Source organism: Oreochromis niloticus, linkage group LG8 (assembly GCF_001858045.2).
Source record: "Oreochromis niloticus isolate F11D_XX linkage group LG8, O_niloticus_UMD_NMBU, whole genome shotgun sequence".
Lineage (NCBI taxonomy): Eukaryota > Metazoa > Chordata > Actinopteri > Cichliformes > Cichlidae > Oreochromis > Oreochromis niloticus.
In genome coordinates, this window is record NC_031973.2 from 327,717 (window position 1) to 346,537 (window position 18,821).

The following is an 18,821-nucleotide window of genomic DNA, read 5'->3' on the forward strand; positions in this document are numbered from 1 at the left end:
CACTGTTCTTTGTTAAGGCCTCCTGTGCACTTCTGTTGGAGGACTTCCTGGAAAACTGGGAGGAGCCTCTGATGGTAGACCCAGAGGTCGACAGAGAAATTATACATCTCTTCTGGCCTGGAAATGCCTTGGGACTCACCAGGAGGAGGAGGAGGAACTGGAAAATGTGTCTGGGGAATATTCTGCTTAGCACGTTCCCACCCCAACCAGACCGGATAAGTGGAAAAAGATGAAGGAATGGATGAATAGAAGAAGGCGGTCCTAGAGACTTGTTTAATGTGGGGTTTTTTGACTGATCTAGTGTTATAGTTACTGTTAACATCCTCGCCTTGTTATAGAATTTTTGGGGCTGTTTGGAACAAGCTAATTTACATTTTTTGACAGAAAATTTGCAATGCCAAAATGTGTCACATCTAAGATCTGACGCCAAGAATCAGGGGGAAAGGTAAATCCAAAAAAACAAGAATAATGATACTTACAAAGCACTCGTAGCATGACATGATAAGCAGTATCAGTACTAATAAACTCAGTACCGTACCCATACTCAGATTTAATCGTGATTTTAGCCTTAAAGGTCCTTTTTGTAAAAACCTACTGGAAATTTCACCACAAGGTGGCAGCATTTCACCAAATGTTTTTTGTCGTTGTTTTCGTTGTTTTGAAAGATAACTTCAAGCTAATGAATTAATTTTTTTTCCGTTTCTTTTTAAGTTTCCTAGATTAGATAGAGGATTAGATTAGGTAAAACTTTATTAATCCCTCGGGTGGGTTCCTCCGGGAAATTCGGTTTCCAATAGCACAGCACCGACAGAAGTTACAGAATGTGAGCAGAAATATACCATATATACACATATATAAATACAGAGACATATATAAATAAAATATACAAAAGGGATAAATAAAATAAATAGGAATAAGAATACAAGGGAATTGCACATTTGAAGTATTGAAGTCTATTGCACTGTTGACTATTAACAAAAAGTATTGCACAGTGAAGTGAAGAGGCACTACAGCTTAATTGTCCCCCCTCCTTTGTCCTCCTGTTTCCCCTCCCTCTCCCCTCCAGAGAGGAGTTAAACAGTCTGATGGCGTGTGGGACAAAGGAGTTTTTAAGTCTGTTGGTTCTTGTCTTTGGGAGAAGCAACCTGTCACTGAACAGACTCCTCTGGTTGTTTATGGCCGTGTGCAGAGGATGCCCAGCATTGTCCATAATGTCCAGCAGTTTTTTTAGTGTCCTTTTCTCTGCCACTGTCACCAGAGTGTCCAGCTTCATGCCGACCACAGAGCCAGCCTTCCTGATCAGTTTTTCCAGCCTGGATGAGTCCTTCTATGCTGTGCTGCTCCCCCAGCACACCACAGCATAGAAAAGTACTCCAGCAACTGCTTTGGTTATCAAAATAAGGATGATGACGTTTGTATGCTAACACTAGCTTGAGTAATGCTGATGTCGTGCATGGTCTCATGTTTGAAGCTACACCGACTCACTGCACCATCAGGTGCTGTTATGTGTTAGGCACAGATCAGACCTGTCTCAGCATCACAGGCAGATTTCATTGTTTCCAGGTAACTTCAGGCTAACTCTGGATATTCTGTACCATGAAGGCAGTTCATTCTTACCGGGGTACATCGCCTCGTCATGGTCCTGGGTCAGTGACCTTGTGTTTTGAGTTTTTGTATCATTATTGAACTTTGATTTTGTCATTGTTTATCTTTTCTAGTCTTTTGGTTTCTGTTTCTGTCTTCCATGGTTGCTGTCTCCCCTAGTCAAGTCCGCATCTGTCATGTTTCCTGTTTTACTTTGAAAGTGTCCTATTTCAATGTATTGAGTTTTGCTTCCCCCTGGTCTTGTCATGTCTGATTACTCCCAGCTGTGTTCCCCTCGTTATCCCTCTGTGTATTTGAGCCCCGTGTTTCTCTTTGTCAGTGTGGTGTCATCTGTGTTGCATCCCTCATGGCAAGTCAGGTAGTATAGTTTCAGGATTATGGTCATGGTCATGGTCATGGTCATGTACCTGCACAGAGTCCTGTTCACTGTTATCTTAGTCACTCATCATAGTCACTTCTAGTTTCCTCCAGTTTAGGTTTTAATTAAGATGAGCCACTGTCCCTGCTGTTTTGTCTGCCTTTGTATCAGCCACAATAAAGGCTCACCTTCTGTTTGAAGTTCAGTTCTGCCTCCTCGCCTGTTATATCTAGAGTTTCTGTTTGAAATCGTCTGGAAGTGCCAAGTTTTCACTGATTCTTTTATGTGCTGCATGTTTTATGTGTGAAGTAAATTCTCCGCTGGGGGGAAATGATTCAAATGTGCAGCTTCTGTAAGTCGTACCTTAATAAAACCACTGAATGAAGCACGCCACCCCTCCCTGAGCCTGGCTCTGCCGGAGGTTTCTTCCTGTTAAAAGGGAGTTTTTCCTTCCCACTGTCGCCAAAGTGCTTGCTCATAGGGGGTCATATGATTGTTGGGTTTTTCTCTGTTGTACAGGGTGGGCCATTTATATGGATACACCGTAATAAAATTTTTCAATAGGAAGAGGGCCATGTGACACATCAAACTTATTGGTAATGTCACAAGAAAAACAATGGTGTGCTTGGTTTCAACGTAACTTTATTCTTTCATGAGTTATTTACAAGTTTCTGACCACTTATAAAATGTGTTCAATGTGCTGCCCATTGTGCTGGATTGTCAATGCAACCCTCTTCTCCCACTCTTCACACACTGATAGCAACACCGCAGGAGACATGCCAGCACAGGCAGCGAGTATCCGTAGTTTCAGGTGCTGCACATCTCGTATCTTCACACCATAGACAATTGCCTTCAGATGACCCCAAAGATAAAAGTCTAAGGGGGTCAGATCGGGAGACCTTGGGGGCCATTCAACTGGCCCACGACGACCAATCCACTTTCCAGGAAACTGTTCATCTAGGAATGCTGGGACCTGGCACCCATAATGTGGTGGTGCACCATCTTACTGGAAAAACTCAGGGAACGTGCCAGCTTCAGTGCATAAAGAGGGAAACACATCATCATGTAGCAATTTCAAATATCCAGTGGCCTTGAGGTTTCCATTGATGAAGAATGGACCCACTATCGTTGTACCCCATATACCACACCAAACCATCACTTTTGTTGTTCCAACAGTCTTGGAGGGATCCATCCAATGTGGGTTAGTGTCAGACCAATAGCGGTGGTCTTGTTTGTTAACTTCACCATTCACATAAAAGTTTGCCTCATCACTGAACAAAATCTTCTGAGTGTCGTGGAGTTCTTTGATGATGTAGCCTATCACCTCAAACAGAAACAGTCTGAATACAGAAAGACTTTTAGATGTGGTCACCTCGAACATAGTTTCACATACAGTGAACCCATAGGTGTTTAGATCACACCACATTTCCTCTTTGACTCACGAAGAAGTCAGATGAAAAATAGCTCCCAAAGTTTTGACAGTTTTCTCCTTGTGAGGACGTTAATGCTCATAAATGTGGAGAATCTGAAACTTTTACTCATGCGTACTCACCAGTTGGCTGCTGTAACTGATGTTCAGACATTTGTTTTAAGCGATAAGGACTCACACAACCCTCTATTTGCTCCTTTCCTCCATCGCACACACACACGCACACACATATCGTCGGTTATTGTCAATATGTGATTTGCACAGGGAAGCAATGAAAGTGTGTAATGATGCTACCTGACAGCCCATTAAACTGGAGAGAGACGAGGATGCAATTAGATTGTCATCCACACTGGAGTTACTGCCGACAAAACAGATGGAAGGAGCGAAAAGGAGGGGAGGTTTATTTTTGGAGGGAGAGGAGTCTTTTCAGGGTGAATGAGCGATGTCTGCGCAGACATTTGACATCACATCAAATGATTGAGAGATGATGATTATCGAGTGTGATCAGCTGTGTCATCGTGCGTCTGTTTGCTCGTCCCGACTCGATCCGACTGTTGGGTTCAAAGGACAAACTGCAGAGGAAGTTTACATCTGGGAGAAATAAAGTCCCTCTTCCTCTTCAGTCGCTTCATTCTCCAAAAGAAAAAAAATATAGAAAAATCGAGGCTCTCGTGACAAAAGTGAGACTTCACTTTGAATGGAGCTCCAGATTTACTACAGACACTTACTGTTCAGTCTTAGTGGCAGATTCGCTCAGTGCGTAAATGAGTGCTTAAAAGCAGCAACATAAATCAGATTTTTAAAGTGTGGGCGGCAGAGAGAAAATGGAGCAACAGTCTTTATGCGGGCAGGAAAAATACTACGAACTGAGTTTTAGGAATGATGGAAGTCAGCAGTGTGTGTGGTGACTTATACCATCTTAGTGAGTGATTTAGTCGTGTAACACATGCACAAGACAAACTAACCAGACTAAAACATAGCGCTCGTTGTTTTCCTGTTGCCCGTCTTTCCTGTGTTGACAGGCTTTCTCCTGCATCTTCAACTTTCTGGCGCCATTATTTCTCTTAATATCAATACATATACCTAATGAATACATGTGTTAATATACTTATATCAAGTACTGCCGGCCATGCTTGCCCCTGACCACACGTCTGTGGTGCACACAAAGTAGAACAAGAGCAAGTGTGAGTAAAATCTTGCATATGCATAAAGACATGTTAGAAAACCTGCATTTGAACACACAAAAAACTGCTTTATTTGATTGTTTTACTGAATGATTTCAGACTACAAGACCATCCATCTTGTTCTGGTGCTCAAACCCCTGACAGATTGCCAGTCTATTCCAGGGCTAACACAAGCATTGCTCAAAGTTGTTTCATTTTAAAAAGGATAAAAGCATTCTGGATCAACTGAAGGCTTTTCAGGGATCTTTTAAAGAAACCTGATAATAATGAATTACAGAAGTCGAGCCTAGAAGTAATGAATCCACAAACTAACCTGTTTAGTTCTCTCTTACTGTTCTCTCTCATTGTGGGAAACACGGCTCTGAACCTTTAGCTGTGGCAGCAGACTGCATTTAAACAGTTTACGTGTTTGCTGACATTTGTTGAGCTGTTAGAAATGTTGTATTTGAAATTACCGGACACTCACTGAGCCGTTACACCGACTACACTCGCTCCTCTTCAACAGCGCTAGCTAAATGCTAAAGCTCGGTTTATGGACATCCGCACCAAAAACGTTGTTCCGGATTGTTCTGGACTACTTCGATCTCTGACTACAGTACAATACATGATGCATTTGTTAGGAGTTGGGTTTTGGTTATGTGGTGTTTTTGTCTGTATGTGTTTTTTGGTGCCTCCCTTTTTGTATAGGTAGGCGGGGCAGTGAGTCACTGAACCTGGCACACCTGTTACTCATCAGATGCTTTCTTCAGAAGTGTTCTTTAGGAGCTACCTGACAGAAGACTAGTGTCTGAGTATTGGCGTTTTTGGAGAGTTGAAATTCTGCCCCTGCCTGTTGGAGCCCTTGGATTACTTTTGGTGACTGTCTGGAGTTTTGTTTCCTCCCTAGGATTTTGCCTCGACTGTTTTGCCTCGCCTGGAGGTTCTGGGCTTTAAACAGTGCCAAGTAAGCTCTCCAACTCTCTGCAAAGTTTTAAGCTTTTCTCGGTTAACAGGCAAGACCCTCCTAATTCTCGTCCCTCTCTTTTTTTAGATCGAGTGCACTACCTATGTGTGTTTTCGTCACCAGCACGTCCTGGCTCCGTGTCCCCATTCGTACACCGTTGTATATATGTTGTCCTTGTAAATACCCCCCCTCACTGTAAATAAACTGTCTTCACTGCAACTCTGCCTCCGTGCGTTCTGCTTCCTGGGTCCATCTGCATTTGTCATAACATAGATTATGATTTGTCCCCCTTTTACCTCTTTGTATGAATTGAACACGTGATTGATACGCCAGCAGAATTGTCTTTTGTGTGATATCGTTCCCTCAACTTAGGTTTAAATCGGTTGAATGTTTGAAGGCGCTCAGTTACGGGAAATAATAACTCCCCTCAGATGTCTTATAGCTGAAGTCCGGAGTCTGTTCTGAAGATGTAAACAGTAGAAAGTACATTTGTGTTAAACTGTGGGGAGTAACAACAAAAGCTTGTCAGAAAAAATACTCACGTAAAGTGCAGATTCCTAAAAAAGTCTACATAAGTACAATAATGAATAATTTATATTTCTTCTGTATTATAATGATGAACAACGCCTACTCTAAAAAACAGAGAAATAGAAACCAAGCCAGTAATCTCTACTTCAACAGCACCAAACTATCCAGTTTAGAAGGTTTACACAGAGGAGTTTAATACTACTTTTTAAAACTCAAAAAGTGTGTGTATTACGAAATTTATGTATTTTAAAAAGTACTACACAGCCCTCTGAAACCTCCCAAGTTAATTACTGAAATTATGATAACAAATTTCATATTACTGTTTTAATTTTTGAAAATGCACGAGGTACTAATTTAACTTATAATTATTATTTCCCAGAGCAGAAATGTAACATGAATAAAACACGATTTAAAATCCATTTCTGTGGATTTACATGTTGGAGTCCAAAGGTTTTTCACAGAGGGAGGTTTGGGATATGTTTTATCCGCTTCATGAATCAGGAAATACTTTTACAAAAAGAAATTCAATTCTCACAGTGTTTTTTTTTTTTAATGACTGAGTTTGAGGGTTTTTTTTTTTTGTTTGTTTGTTTTTTTTTTTATAAAATTGTCATAAATGAACTTTCAGGAAAAACCTTCAGAATCTGAATGGAAACACTGAGGTGCAGATTTTGTGCTCAAAATATGATTATTTTTTTTATTTTATTTTTTTTTATTTTTTATTTTTTTGAAAAACTGGCCTTGAGATATATGTAAAATAAAATTCCTTTTATTTTTATATTGGAAACAAATGTTCACAGGTTACATCATTTAACTGACACGTCACACTGAGGAAATGTTTATCTTTTATTAGCTGATTTAAATAAATGTCCAACAGACAAAGTAACGACCATAATTTGCATTTTAGGCGCTTTCTTTCACCTTCAGAATAAAAGCCCTGCAGTAACAGCTTGCTGCCAGTAGGAGGTGTGATGTTCCACCAATGGAGAGACTCCTTTTAACAAGCCTGTGTCATTCCAGGTCAGCTCTGTGTGTGTGTGTGTGTGTGGTGAAATCAGGTACAATAAAAGTCAATTACTTATGAAGATTTCAATCATTAGGAATATTAAACATCTAATATCATCATCTAATAATGTCGCGTGGAACCCGTGTAGCTCCAAATTGCCTGAGTTTTCATTAGCTGATGAAGACCTGCTCACTCCTCCTGGAAATACATTTTTCAGTTAACATAATGACTTTTAAAATAATTGATTCTAATTAAGAGGAAGGAGAATTTTCTCAACCCGTAGAGGAACCATTAAACTCTGAATTAATTTTAATAATTTAGTGATGCATGCTTTACAAGTGGTAAAATAAAGACGTCTAATACAACATATATTAGATATGTGGCATATCCTAATATCACTATTTGTATGACTGCTGTTAGAAGTTTAATTCCTGCTCACAGATGCTGCATGACACTTTTCTACTTATTTGTTTTAAAGATTATTGATTGAATGATGATGCCTCATGTTAATGATCAGGATTATAATGGAGGGATTATGTCATTTAGATGAGCACTGATGACTGTAACAATTATTACCGGTGAGGGTGCTGACTTCATAAATGTATATTGATGAAGATGACAGTGTGAACCCCTCTTACATTGAAAACTAAAAACATTAGCGAGGGACACGTGGATTGGCTGAATCTGTAATTGGCTGGAGAGTGCACATGTTTGTCCACAGCTTCACAGTCACCTGCATAAAAGTGACAGAGCTGCAATCAGTCGGAGCTCATTTTAGATCCTCGTCAGCTCAGAAACATATTTGGGTGCAGAAGTAATAATAAGCTCCACAGTTTTCCCAGTACAGACTCCAGCAGCTGCTCTAAACACACTCATTCATGCACATTTTAACGAATTAGCAAAGGCTAATGGTGAAGCCTCATTAACCAAAACATCATCTGCGCTCAAATAAACTCACTCTATGTTGTGGTGTATCTGCACAAGCACTCAGTTTGATGTGAAACCTCATCAGCACCTGTTCAGTGAGAGAACGTGAGGAGTACAAATCAGACTAACTGCAATAAGAGTAATGCTTCAGTTTGTTTCAGTCACTCTTGGTCCTGCAGATTCTACTGAGTCTATTAAAGACTCTATTAAACGAATCTCACTGCGGTCTGCTTTTCTCTGCTGGTGAATATTCTTTTATTCATTTGACTCGTCAGATGCCCCTGCAGATACTTTTGTCCCTTCTGACATTCCGTACAAAGAAAGTGTGCGGGGAATCCAGAGGAGCTGTCCGGACCCGCGTGGTGCTGAAACCGTCAGCTGGAAGGTTCCTCTCGGGTTCCTCAGCAGAGCTAGACTTAACCGAACAATTAAAAGACACTTCTGAGTCATTCCCAAGAAATATCCTTTAATTGTAAGGTCACGTGTAGCAGTCTTCCACGCAGGGTGGCAGCCATCCACAGTCCGTCACAGCCCCCGTTCACCTGCAATGACATCAGGGGGAAGAGGTCATGACGTCACAGCGGCACAGTCACAGTCAGGGGTTTCAAGTCACCAGAAAACTCGCAGAGTGACGCGTGCAGTGGAGGCATCCTCCTCACGGTGTGAGAGAGCCGCAGCTTCAGGGCTGCTGGGAGACACTCACCTGCCTTCATCACTCCCCTCCTCTCCTCGCAGCGTGTCCGTGCCACGGTGCGTCCACGCATAAACAAAAAAACAAAAATAAAACCAAACCCCACGAGTCTCCGCGTTTGGCTCTTCCCCGCTCCGTTTCTGGAGAGCCTCCACGCAGCGCTGGGGGAAGATTTTACGCACGCTGCGACGCCCAAAACCTGCGTGTGTGACACTCGGAGCTCTGAGTACGTCACGGGTTACAGGTGTGGCGGTTGCGAGGGAGCCGCTTGAAAGAGGAACTTGTTTGGTTTTTAGGGTGGTGTAAACCTCGGTCAGTGCGCAGCGCGTCACCCACGACCTATCCAAGCCGCCCGGAGGAAGCGCAGATCCGCGCTGCTGCTCCACTCCAACACATTCATTCATACAAACCCACGCAGACCCACGAGAAGCACGAGACGTTTGCCACAGAGGAGCCGCGTACTCTTCGTCTTTCTGTCACCAGAGAGCAAAAAGAAAAACGCGACACACCGCGCGGGTCTTGGATTTACGCACGGACACCGCGGTCAGAGTCACGCGACGTGACCGAACGACACGCGGGCTGCACGGTCACCGCAGCGGCCGCGGAGTGTCCGTGAACTCCGGACGGAGGGCAGAGCGCGCCGGGCTGTCGCGAGTTTTTCACCGGCTCCAAAGACAAATAAAAGCGAGCCACGACCCACGAGTCACGAACCCACTTGCCACCAAGCCAGAGTCCAGGGCGCCACCACTTCCGCGCGTCTCCTTCGCGCTGCGCTCTCATCCATCCCTCCATCTCCATCTCCAGCCCTCGCCTCTCTTTTCTCCGGTCGGGCTTCCAGCGCCGTAGATAGAGGCTCTGCAGTCACGTGGGTCGGAGGAGAGGAGAGAGGGACCGAGAGAGAGAGAGAGAGAGAGAGAGAGAAAGAGAGCGTCCCTCCTCCTCCTTCTTCTCCTCCGCAGTTTGCAGTGTGTTATGTCTCATACTCGGAGGTAGAGAGTCAGAGCTCCTCGTCCGGCGGATCTCAACCTCTGAATCCAACCCCCGGTGTCTTCTTTCATCCTTCCCCTCTTCCCTGCTCGCTCACCCGGGTTGCTTTCTCTCCGTAGCCGCGGGAGCTTCTACGTCTTCTTTCTCTCGACTTCGGCCAACAGTTTGCTCTTTTTGGATTTGGGTTTTTCTTCGTGGACGTTTTGATGAGTACTCGCTGCTGATTTCACTCAGCACTGCTCCTCGCTGCTGCCGCCGCCGCCGCTGCTGCTTCTGCCGCCGCTGCCGCTTTTACGCACCGACGCTTATTTTGGATTTGCTCGGCAGCACCGCTGGAGAAAAACAGAGAGAGACGACAAGAAGCAAGAACAGCGAGGTGGATCCGTGGATGCGCCCCTTTGGCTCACGCTGGAGATGGAAACGCTGATATTGTTATTTCATTCCCTGTGGATATTGCAATGCAACACAGTGAGCGCCGACTCCATCATTCACATCGGTAAGAACCGGCCGGGGCGCCTCTCCTGCTGCAGGCAGAGCCGTGCCCACGGCTTCACGCACGGAGGGAAATTTGCTGTTTTAAGTTGTGTTGCTGAAGAATTTCAGTGCTGAGTTTCCGGTGCTGATTTTCAGCCAGTCAGCCTCTTCTCCTCCGGCGAAAAGAGACTCGACCTCACAGCTGATTATCATTCCGATCCGTGCCAGGGTAACGTGTAGGGAGGGGGGGGGGCTGTTGCATCCAGCCTCAGACCCACGCAGCGCAGACCTGCTAGAAGTGCCCGCAAAGTGTTGCGCCGCGCCATCCCACCACCCCTGCATCTCATCCACAACCCCTCCATCCTTCCCAGAGAGGGGGGGGGGGTACATTTTCATTTGCATGCGTAAATAAAACCCCAAACCTGGGGCTGGCAGGAGAATCTGGCCCCACGTGGGTGGTTGGGGGGTTTAGCTTCACCCATCCGCCTCGCTCTCTCCTTTTTCATCCTCCTCCCCCTCTCCCGACTCCCCCGCATCCCCTCATCTATAAGCCTGAACTTTGAATTGGACGTGAGTGAAATGTTAATAAAGCGCCCGGAGAGGAGATGAGAAAGGAGACAAACACCGACTGTTCGGGCTGTGAGCGCCGCTCTCTGCTCGTGCCTCCTTCTTGATATGATGATCCCGAGATTTTAGTCAAGACACATTTTTTTTTCTATTTTTAGTCGAAAGAATTGAGGGAGGATGCAGTGAAGTCAGTGAGAGGGGGGAAGTTGAGGGGCAAACTCACAGCACTCACGCACTTTTGACTCAAACTCCCCAGTTTGCACTAATTCCACTCAGAGGCTCCGCTCGGCCTTGAGGTGGTTGGATGCCGCACACCTGCAAACCAGTTTCAAAAAGGAGAAATTTCAAATATTAAATAAATAAATAAGAGTAATCAGGTCTCTCCTGCAGCTCCGGCCATCAAACAGGGCCGGCAGCAGCACTGCGGTGGCCTCATGGTTGGAGCCAGGAGAGGGAAGAAAGAGAGAGAAGCGGATGTGGTTGGAGGAGGTTGGAGAAAGAGCACGGGTTGGTGGTGGTCTGTGTGTGTGTGTGTGTGTGTGTGGGTGGGGGGTTAGAGCTATTGAGTTACAAATGAATGCACTTCCTACTTGACACTGTGACATGTTGCTTCTGAAACGTTGCATCTCCATTAAGAAAAAACTGAAATGTCATTCCTACTTTGATGAAAACATCATCACACACACAAACACACACACACACACACACACACACACACACACACACACACACCACTAACATGAGGTGAGTCTTCGTTTCAGCACTGAGATGGAGATGGCTCATGTGGCAGATTGCTTTGTGTGCCAGCTTTTTAGGTTTGGCTTCGTCCTTATTTGTACATGCACAGATGACACTTAGAGGAATTAAAACCTGTTGTTGGCCATTTTTCAGCATCTCCTCGTTCGCCACAGAATGAATCTCAGAGTGTAGATGGAGGGCTGCACAGATGGCTGGCTACTTCACTGTCCCTCGGGAGAAAATCTGGATTCACTCGGCTCATGGCAACAAGAGAGAACAGTGATACCAGATTATCCACAACACAGAACAGTAAATGCAACAAATCAGGGGTAGGATGAGGGGGTGGGGGGGTGATGCCAGTCAGAGCAGGCGTGAACATGCAGCTGGTGCTGCTGGCGTTATTTATGAGCAAATTTGGGAGCTAAAAGAAGAACAATAGAAGCCGTAAGAGTCCACTCCTTCCACACAGAGTAGTTCAGAGATGTCAGAGCTGCAGGTAGAAAGAAGCTCAGAGCGTTCTCTCCACGCGAGGAGGAGCTCGTGTCCAGCCGACAGAAACATGAAAATAAATGTTGCAACCTGTGAGTGCAAATCTCGCCTGCAACCTCTGGCGTATTGTTGCGTGTCCATACCTGTGTGATGGTCTTGGTGGTGGAGCCCTGCAGATTCTGCTTCACAGATACGTGAAGATGCTTTGTTGACTAGGATGTGCGTGTACTGTACTCTTCAAACCAGATTCTTATCAAGCCTGTGATTTTCTGCAGGCTGGGCCCCCGCCTGCCTGCTAAAACAAATCATATGCATTAAAAATATATCAGAAAATTTTCCTTGATCCCTGCACAAGCATTATCACAGTTATTGATCATCTGTGGGTTTATTTATTCTCCCACAGTTTTGTATAAAACCTTCCTGCCTGGTGCTACGAGGCTTCCCGGTGGCAGAGTGTTTAAAGGCTTTACAGAGAACAACAAAATCTATGAAGAGTTCTTTAGCTTTCATACGAGTACACTCGGTTTTATCGTTCATCCAAAGAACCACTGACGCTCTTCTTTTATTGCCATGAAGAGGCAATTGTGGTGCCCCATTTAGTTAAGACTTAAGGTTTTGGTTATTCCCTGGTTTCCTGTTTTATTTTGAAAGTATTTCTTGTGTATCTCTTCATTGGCTTCCTGTTTCATTTCCTGGCTTTATAATTGTCTTTCCCACCCTAACGGTTTCCACCTGTGCTTCCTCAGCCCTGTGTGGGTTCATACAGAGCCTCGTCTCACCTGCTTTGATTGTAGTTGGACTGTGTGTTGGATGCTTTGGCTCATCCTGCGCTTCCTGTGTTTTGAGCTCCTTTCTGTAAGTTTAATTAAAGCTATTTTTAGATTTTTCACGCCAGACAGTCGGCCTCTTTTGTGGCTGCACCTGGGTTTGTTTTGCAGATTTATTCTCAGACTTCTTGTCATTTTCTTTTTAAATCAGAAAAGACTTTAATGTTGGTTAATCTGGGAGCTAAGAGAGCTTATGGCCAAGTCAGTGTGTGGGGGAAAGAGTTGAAAGGCAGGTGGCAGTGGAGGTGTCACGGAGAGCTGGCAGACCAGAATAAATCTGGAGCAAAGAGAGTGACGGCTTCACACTGCAGAAACTTTGGAGACTTACAGATGTTTCAACCAGGAATCACTAAGAGTTGGATTTGAATCAGATGGAGGCTCTGGCACACTGACCTGACTCCAGTCTGGCTCTTATGTCCACTCCCTATACACTTCCACTCCCCAGCATCAGGTCCTGTTTGAAACCAAGTAGACTTAAGTGCACCAGTGGAGGGTCACTAACCCCACAGCACCTGCTTTGTGTCCAGTATGGAAGAAATGCCACAGATTATGAATTATGTGCGATTATTTGAGGAAATTCACATAAATAAAACAAAGAAAAGATTCTTTTGGTGAAGTTTTATATATGATTTTGTTTTTGAAAAATGCTATTAGTGTTTATTTCTATGTCTATAAATTCTAATAATAAAGAACAAGAAGGAGGAAAAGAGTAAGACAGAATGATGTTAGCCATGCGCTGAAGCTCCTGTTTCTGAGGTGAGGACGTGCTGTGTTTCCACCTTTCCCCTTAATTAAGAGACCCTTCAATAAGTGTGACTCCACATGATGTTGCACTCATTGAGGAGTGAGAGGCTGTTGGGGCCGGATTGTGTCACTTCTGTGTCTGGTATAGATCGCAGTGCATGTGATGGGTCAAAACGTCTCACTGCAAATTATAATCCCAGCGTGAAAAATGATTGTGAGGTTGTTTCAGCTTGTTTACACATCAAAGACCCTTAAATGTGCAAAAATGTGTACATGGATAAATATACAGTAAAAACAGATTAGCCTCATCCTTGTAGATGCAGACACTTTGTCTGATTGTGTCACTCGGCTTCGTTGTTCCCTGAACCTACTGACAGTCTGGCTTGGCAGCAGAGCACAGCTGAACCGAGATCTGATGTGACATGTTCCACTGTCGGCCCCTGAAACCCCTGCCCGAGCATCTGTCTCGTCCGGCCGCGCTGCTTATCGTCGGTGACATATCCCGGTTTGTTTGTCCCTTCTTCTCTGCTGCTGCCTGTAGTGGCTCAGTGGCAGGCAGAGGGTGTCGCAGGACAGAGGGTTGATCTCTGAAAAAGCCGATTCAGATGAAAACGTGAAGGTTTGTGACCTTCACTCAACCTGCTTCAGCATTTGACCCACTTAATGTGTCCGTGGGCATTTGTGCAGCAAAATCCCGCTCTGTGAGGTCTGAGGCCGGGCAGGTTTTCGTCTCATCTCCTCCCAGCAGCAGCTGGCTTCTCTAATTAGCCCCGCCCTCTTTCCTCTTTGGTTGAATGTGCACAAAATCAGTAAAAACAGCTGCCTGGGAAGGAAAGCTGTGGTCAAGGAACATCAGTTTGTCTGATTGGAGGTCAGGGGCAGGAGCTGCAAACAGGTGGGGATGGGGCTGGAATTAATGTTGGCCTTTAATTAAATATCAGACATCAAGCTGTCAGTGAGCTACAGTCCTGACATGATGGCTGCTCTCAGGGGGCTCATGCAAACATCTCTTTCCAGAGAAGAGGAAGGTGAAATCATTATGAAAAGAGACAAAATATCAGGTTGTCAAACCTCCGCAGACGCGCCTGCAGACCGATGAATCAGCCATGTTGAGACAATATCGAGCTGTTGTTTGTAGGAAACGTGACAAACATTTGTGTCTGACAGAACTCGACAAATACATTCGTTCAGCTCACTCAACAACAGAGAGGAGAAGCTAAGCACATCCCATATGTTCATGTTTAATAGATAAAAGATATCTTCGTTCTGCTGAAGGGAAATTTGAAAAGCCGCAGCTCACAATAACATTTCAGGCCAGCTTCGGAGTTCCTGTTTCAGCGCAGCAGAGCACAAATCATCAGTTTGGGTTTGTGTGTGATTTGTAAAGACCCGTGTTTCCCCAGCGGAGGGTCGCTGCATGGATGCAAACCCAAGTGGAGGCTTCAACGTGCTTTTCTTGGCTCTTTCTTTCCTGCTCGTCTTCACCACAGCTGATGAGTGGATCACCATCCTCGCTGAGACTCGACCTGTTATTGGTTCATTCCTGTTAAAATGTGTTCTTTTTTTCTTCTCACTGTCATCGGGTGCTTTCTCAGAGGTCATCATGGACAGGTGGCGTTTCTTCCTCTTATGTTGCTTTTAGCAGCAGAAGCTGGTGCAGGTGGCTTCATTTTGTTTTTCCAATTCAATATTTTCCGATTCTCAACTCGATTTGAACCCAGAACCTTGTGAGGCGACACCTTTGGTACAGTCACCTACTTAAACACCAGTTAGACCATATTATCATTGGCTTGGAGCGGAGAGCGTGTACCCACCACTGTCTGTTTTTAAGTCTCGTCATAAAACACATCTTTATTTCTAGTGTTATTTTATTATAATGGTTTTTTAAACTGGTCGTTATGTGAAATCAAAACAACCTGAAGAAGGAGCAGGGTCAGGGGTCGTGGTCATACTTTACTTTTAGGTTTTAAATGCTTGCTCATAGCCATTTCTTTTTTGTGACAGATTCTTCAGCAGCTGTGGATACGATGCAGACATTGTCATGTAAAAGACGTTATATATGCAAGCTCTTATTGTCGGTGTCTGCCTTCATTCCCTGATGCTGCTGGACTCAGGTTGTAGCTCTTCCTGTTCCCCGTGGGCTGTTTTCCAGATCTGAAGGTCCTCTAAACGCCCCTCAGGCCAAACGGATAACAAGTCACTTTTTATAAGGAGCCTGAGGAGGAGAGATTACCCCATCCCACGAGCCAGGCAGCTGACTCGGGATGATTTACGGCATCGGTGTGGCGGCTAGCAGGAAGAGAGCCGTGCTCATCCGTCGCCCAGCTTTGGAAAGGCGATCTCGAACTGCAGGAATCCAATCTGTTGAGGCTGGCAACGCGAATGAACAGCTGCGGCCTTTTCTCGCCCCACCGCTAAATAAGATAAACTAACCCAGTTAGGGAACAACGCAAAAGGCTTCCCGCACTGTCTCAGTGAAGGCTTAGCCAGGCCATTTACCTCCACCACCTGCACACACACACACACACACACACTGAACAAAGAGCAGGCGTCTCTCTCACATAATGCAGCAGCCTCACTTTGTGGACTGAATGAACGTGGCGTGCAGCAGAGTGCTTGACCCTGCGAGGGCATTAAAATACTCTGCAGAGAAACGTTAGTGTTGCTTCAGATTCTCTGTGACAAACAGAGGAGGAGAGGCGACTGTGTGGGCAGGTCGGCAGGAGCGGGCCTGGAAAAGAAGCCGGCTTGACTAATAACAGGTTTCTGAAAGCTGCTGCTGATGTTTCTTTCATTATTTTTGGTCCGTTTTAAGCTGCCGTGCAGACTGGTGATGATTATCTCTACATTTGATTTATTCACACTAAAAGAAGTCGTGCGACTGATCCTCAGCATGCTAACTCAGTTTAAAATTGAGTTTGTTTCCCAGGACGGAGAACCATTGGCTTTAAACTTGACTCTTTCAGCCCACATGGCTGCTCAGTGTTTAAGTGAGATGTGCTGATGAACACGTGTGTATCAGTGTTCTTCATCAACACGTCCACAGCCCTGATGTTTGCTGTTAATTATGCAAATCCGAGCATGTAACTAAAATATGATGATGCTAGCGACATTTAGCGTTGTCTGTTACTTGCTGCTTTGAATTTGAAGGTTAATTTCTCACATTAAGCTCACATTGTCGGCATTTAGTCTTTTCTGTGTTTAGCCTGTTTTACCTCGGGAATACGCCCAGCATGGCTGCTTTGCGTGCCAGCTCTGATGTGGCTGCCGGAGCCAATTCAAAATAGTGCTCATGATTCCACACGACGTACCAGAGTGGGCTCCCAGAAGCAGCTCCTTTCATGGTGAACTCAGTAAACACGCTCCTGATGACTTCATGGGCTCAGACTAACGCTTGACGTCACTTTGAATGAAATATTAAGTCCAGACTCTGCAAAGTCATCCTGAGAGTCAGACAGGAGGATTCAGCAGGAAATGCTCATTAATGAGCGTCCACACATCCATCTTTAAAACATCGAGGTGGTGTTGAAAACGTAGAGTCTTGAGACTAACGGGGCATCAGGAACCCGTGGGTGACGTCACCGTGGCTACGTCCATCTTATACACTGTCTATGCGATCGTCCTGAGATGCCTGGAGAAAAATAAAGGTCATTTCAACAGTCGGGTTGAACTTTTCCACGTTCCACTTTTCGTACTGCTGTAACTCAAAACAGCTGCTCGGGTAAACCACCTTACTCTGGTGTGTGATTCAGGCAACTCCCCTCGTGAAAGCAGCCGACTGAACATTTAATTTAAACAAGTCCTTTGTTGAACCGGTTGTTAGGTCTGCACTTCCCATAGTGTCAAAAGTCTTGGAGTCATCTCCAGCAGTGCTGTTTTCTTCACCACCCTCATCAGAATCGGTAGCGCCGCAGATTCGATTTCTAGATTTTGCCCTTTTCTTTGCCAACACAGCGCTCGATCCTGGTTCATGCTCTCACCTTGTGTTTGGATTATTGTAGTGCTATTCTCTCTGCTCTCCCAAAAAATCCTCCAAATCGTAGAACTCTGCAGCACGTTACATCCAGTGTCATCCACCTTCATTGGCTCCCGATTCCTCGACATATCCAATACTAGATTTTGCTTCTTACCTTCAAAGTTCTCACTGATCTTCTCCTCTCAGACCTCCTTCATCCTCACACTCCTTCCTGTGCCCTCTGCTCTCCTCACTGCTCCTCACTTCAGACTGAACATCACGGTTCAAGCTAGACTTTGGTCTCTGGTCAGGTTTATCACCCAAACCAGTATTGTTGTTGGTAATGGTGCTTTTGATGGAGCAGTTAGGAGAAATGTTGATTGCTTGGTTTGATTTGAATAAAGGTTTAAAATTTTGTGCCCATCTACAGTATCGGTGTTATTGTTCCCCAGTTTAAATTCTGTTTTGAATAATTCATAGTTTGGCTGTTGTTGGTCAGATGCTTCGTTTTTTTGTGTGTGTGTTTTTTCAAACCTACTTGTCCGAAATTGGCCTTTGGGAGGACAAATAATGTTTTCAATTGAATAACTACAGGACAATTAGAAGGAAAACACAGACGGCCTGAAAGGAACAAAAACAAAAATAAACCAGGATGGGGGGAAAAACAAACACTTGAGCTTTTTCCTTTTAAAAATTTTTCAAATAGATGAAAATTTGAGTAAGGAGGCTGCAGAGGTGCACAAACTCACATCTCATTCCTCAATGTTTACTCATTTTTCTGTAAATGCATTTGGAGTCTTTTATTTTGCAATTACTTTTTCTAAAAGTTCTTCCATCCGTTTATTTTTTTTTAATCCAGCTAAACTGCAGTCACATGTCCAGGCTCTGATTGGGTAGCTCTTGGCAGAGAGATTTATCCTGCAGATACATCTTTTTAAATTCTAAGCGTGGCCCAATGATTGCTGTGTTTTGTATGAGATGCACCTCCACATTACAACACGTTACCAGTTTACACGGTGTGATTAAGTTTGTCTCGTCCGTCACATCTTCTGGTTTAATTTCAAGCTTCTCGTGTTGGATTTCTTGTATTAGATGCTGCTGCTCGCTGATGTTTAACAGGCTCTTTTAGCTGCAGCAGCTCTGTGGATCTTAATGTATGCCATACTGTCTCCACAGCAGAACTGATCCTGTGTATATGACTGTCTGTTATGAGAGCCAAAGGTATCTGCACACGTGCGCGTTTCATTGGCATCAGCGTTGCTAAAGATTATTGGCTGTTGGACGTGAGGAAGAGGAGCTCAGTGCTTCGCATCTCAGGGGAAAGTTTGCGGGTTTGAGTAAAAGGCTGAGGATGGAGTGACTGTGAGAA

At 44.6% G+C, this 18,821-nt stretch overlaps 1 protein-coding gene across 3 annotated transcripts in view; it reads left to right on the plus strand.

Moving 5' to 3' along the window:
• The first annotated feature begins 9,637 nt into the window (after positions 1 to 9,637).
• grid1b (glutamate receptor, ionotropic, delta 1b) overlaps positions 9,638 to 18,821 on the plus strand; it is a 578,026-nt gene continuing 568,842 nt past the window's right edge. For all 3 annotated transcript variants that reach the window (XM_019362378.2, XM_025910012.1, XM_025910013.1), the window contains exon 1: positions 9,638 to 10,154. In XM_019362378.2, the coding sequence (XP_019217923.1) occupies positions 10,073 to 10,154 (82 nt within the window). In that variant the 5' untranslated portion in view covers positions 9,638 to 10,072. The remainder of the gene's footprint in view (positions 10,155 to 18,821) is intronic.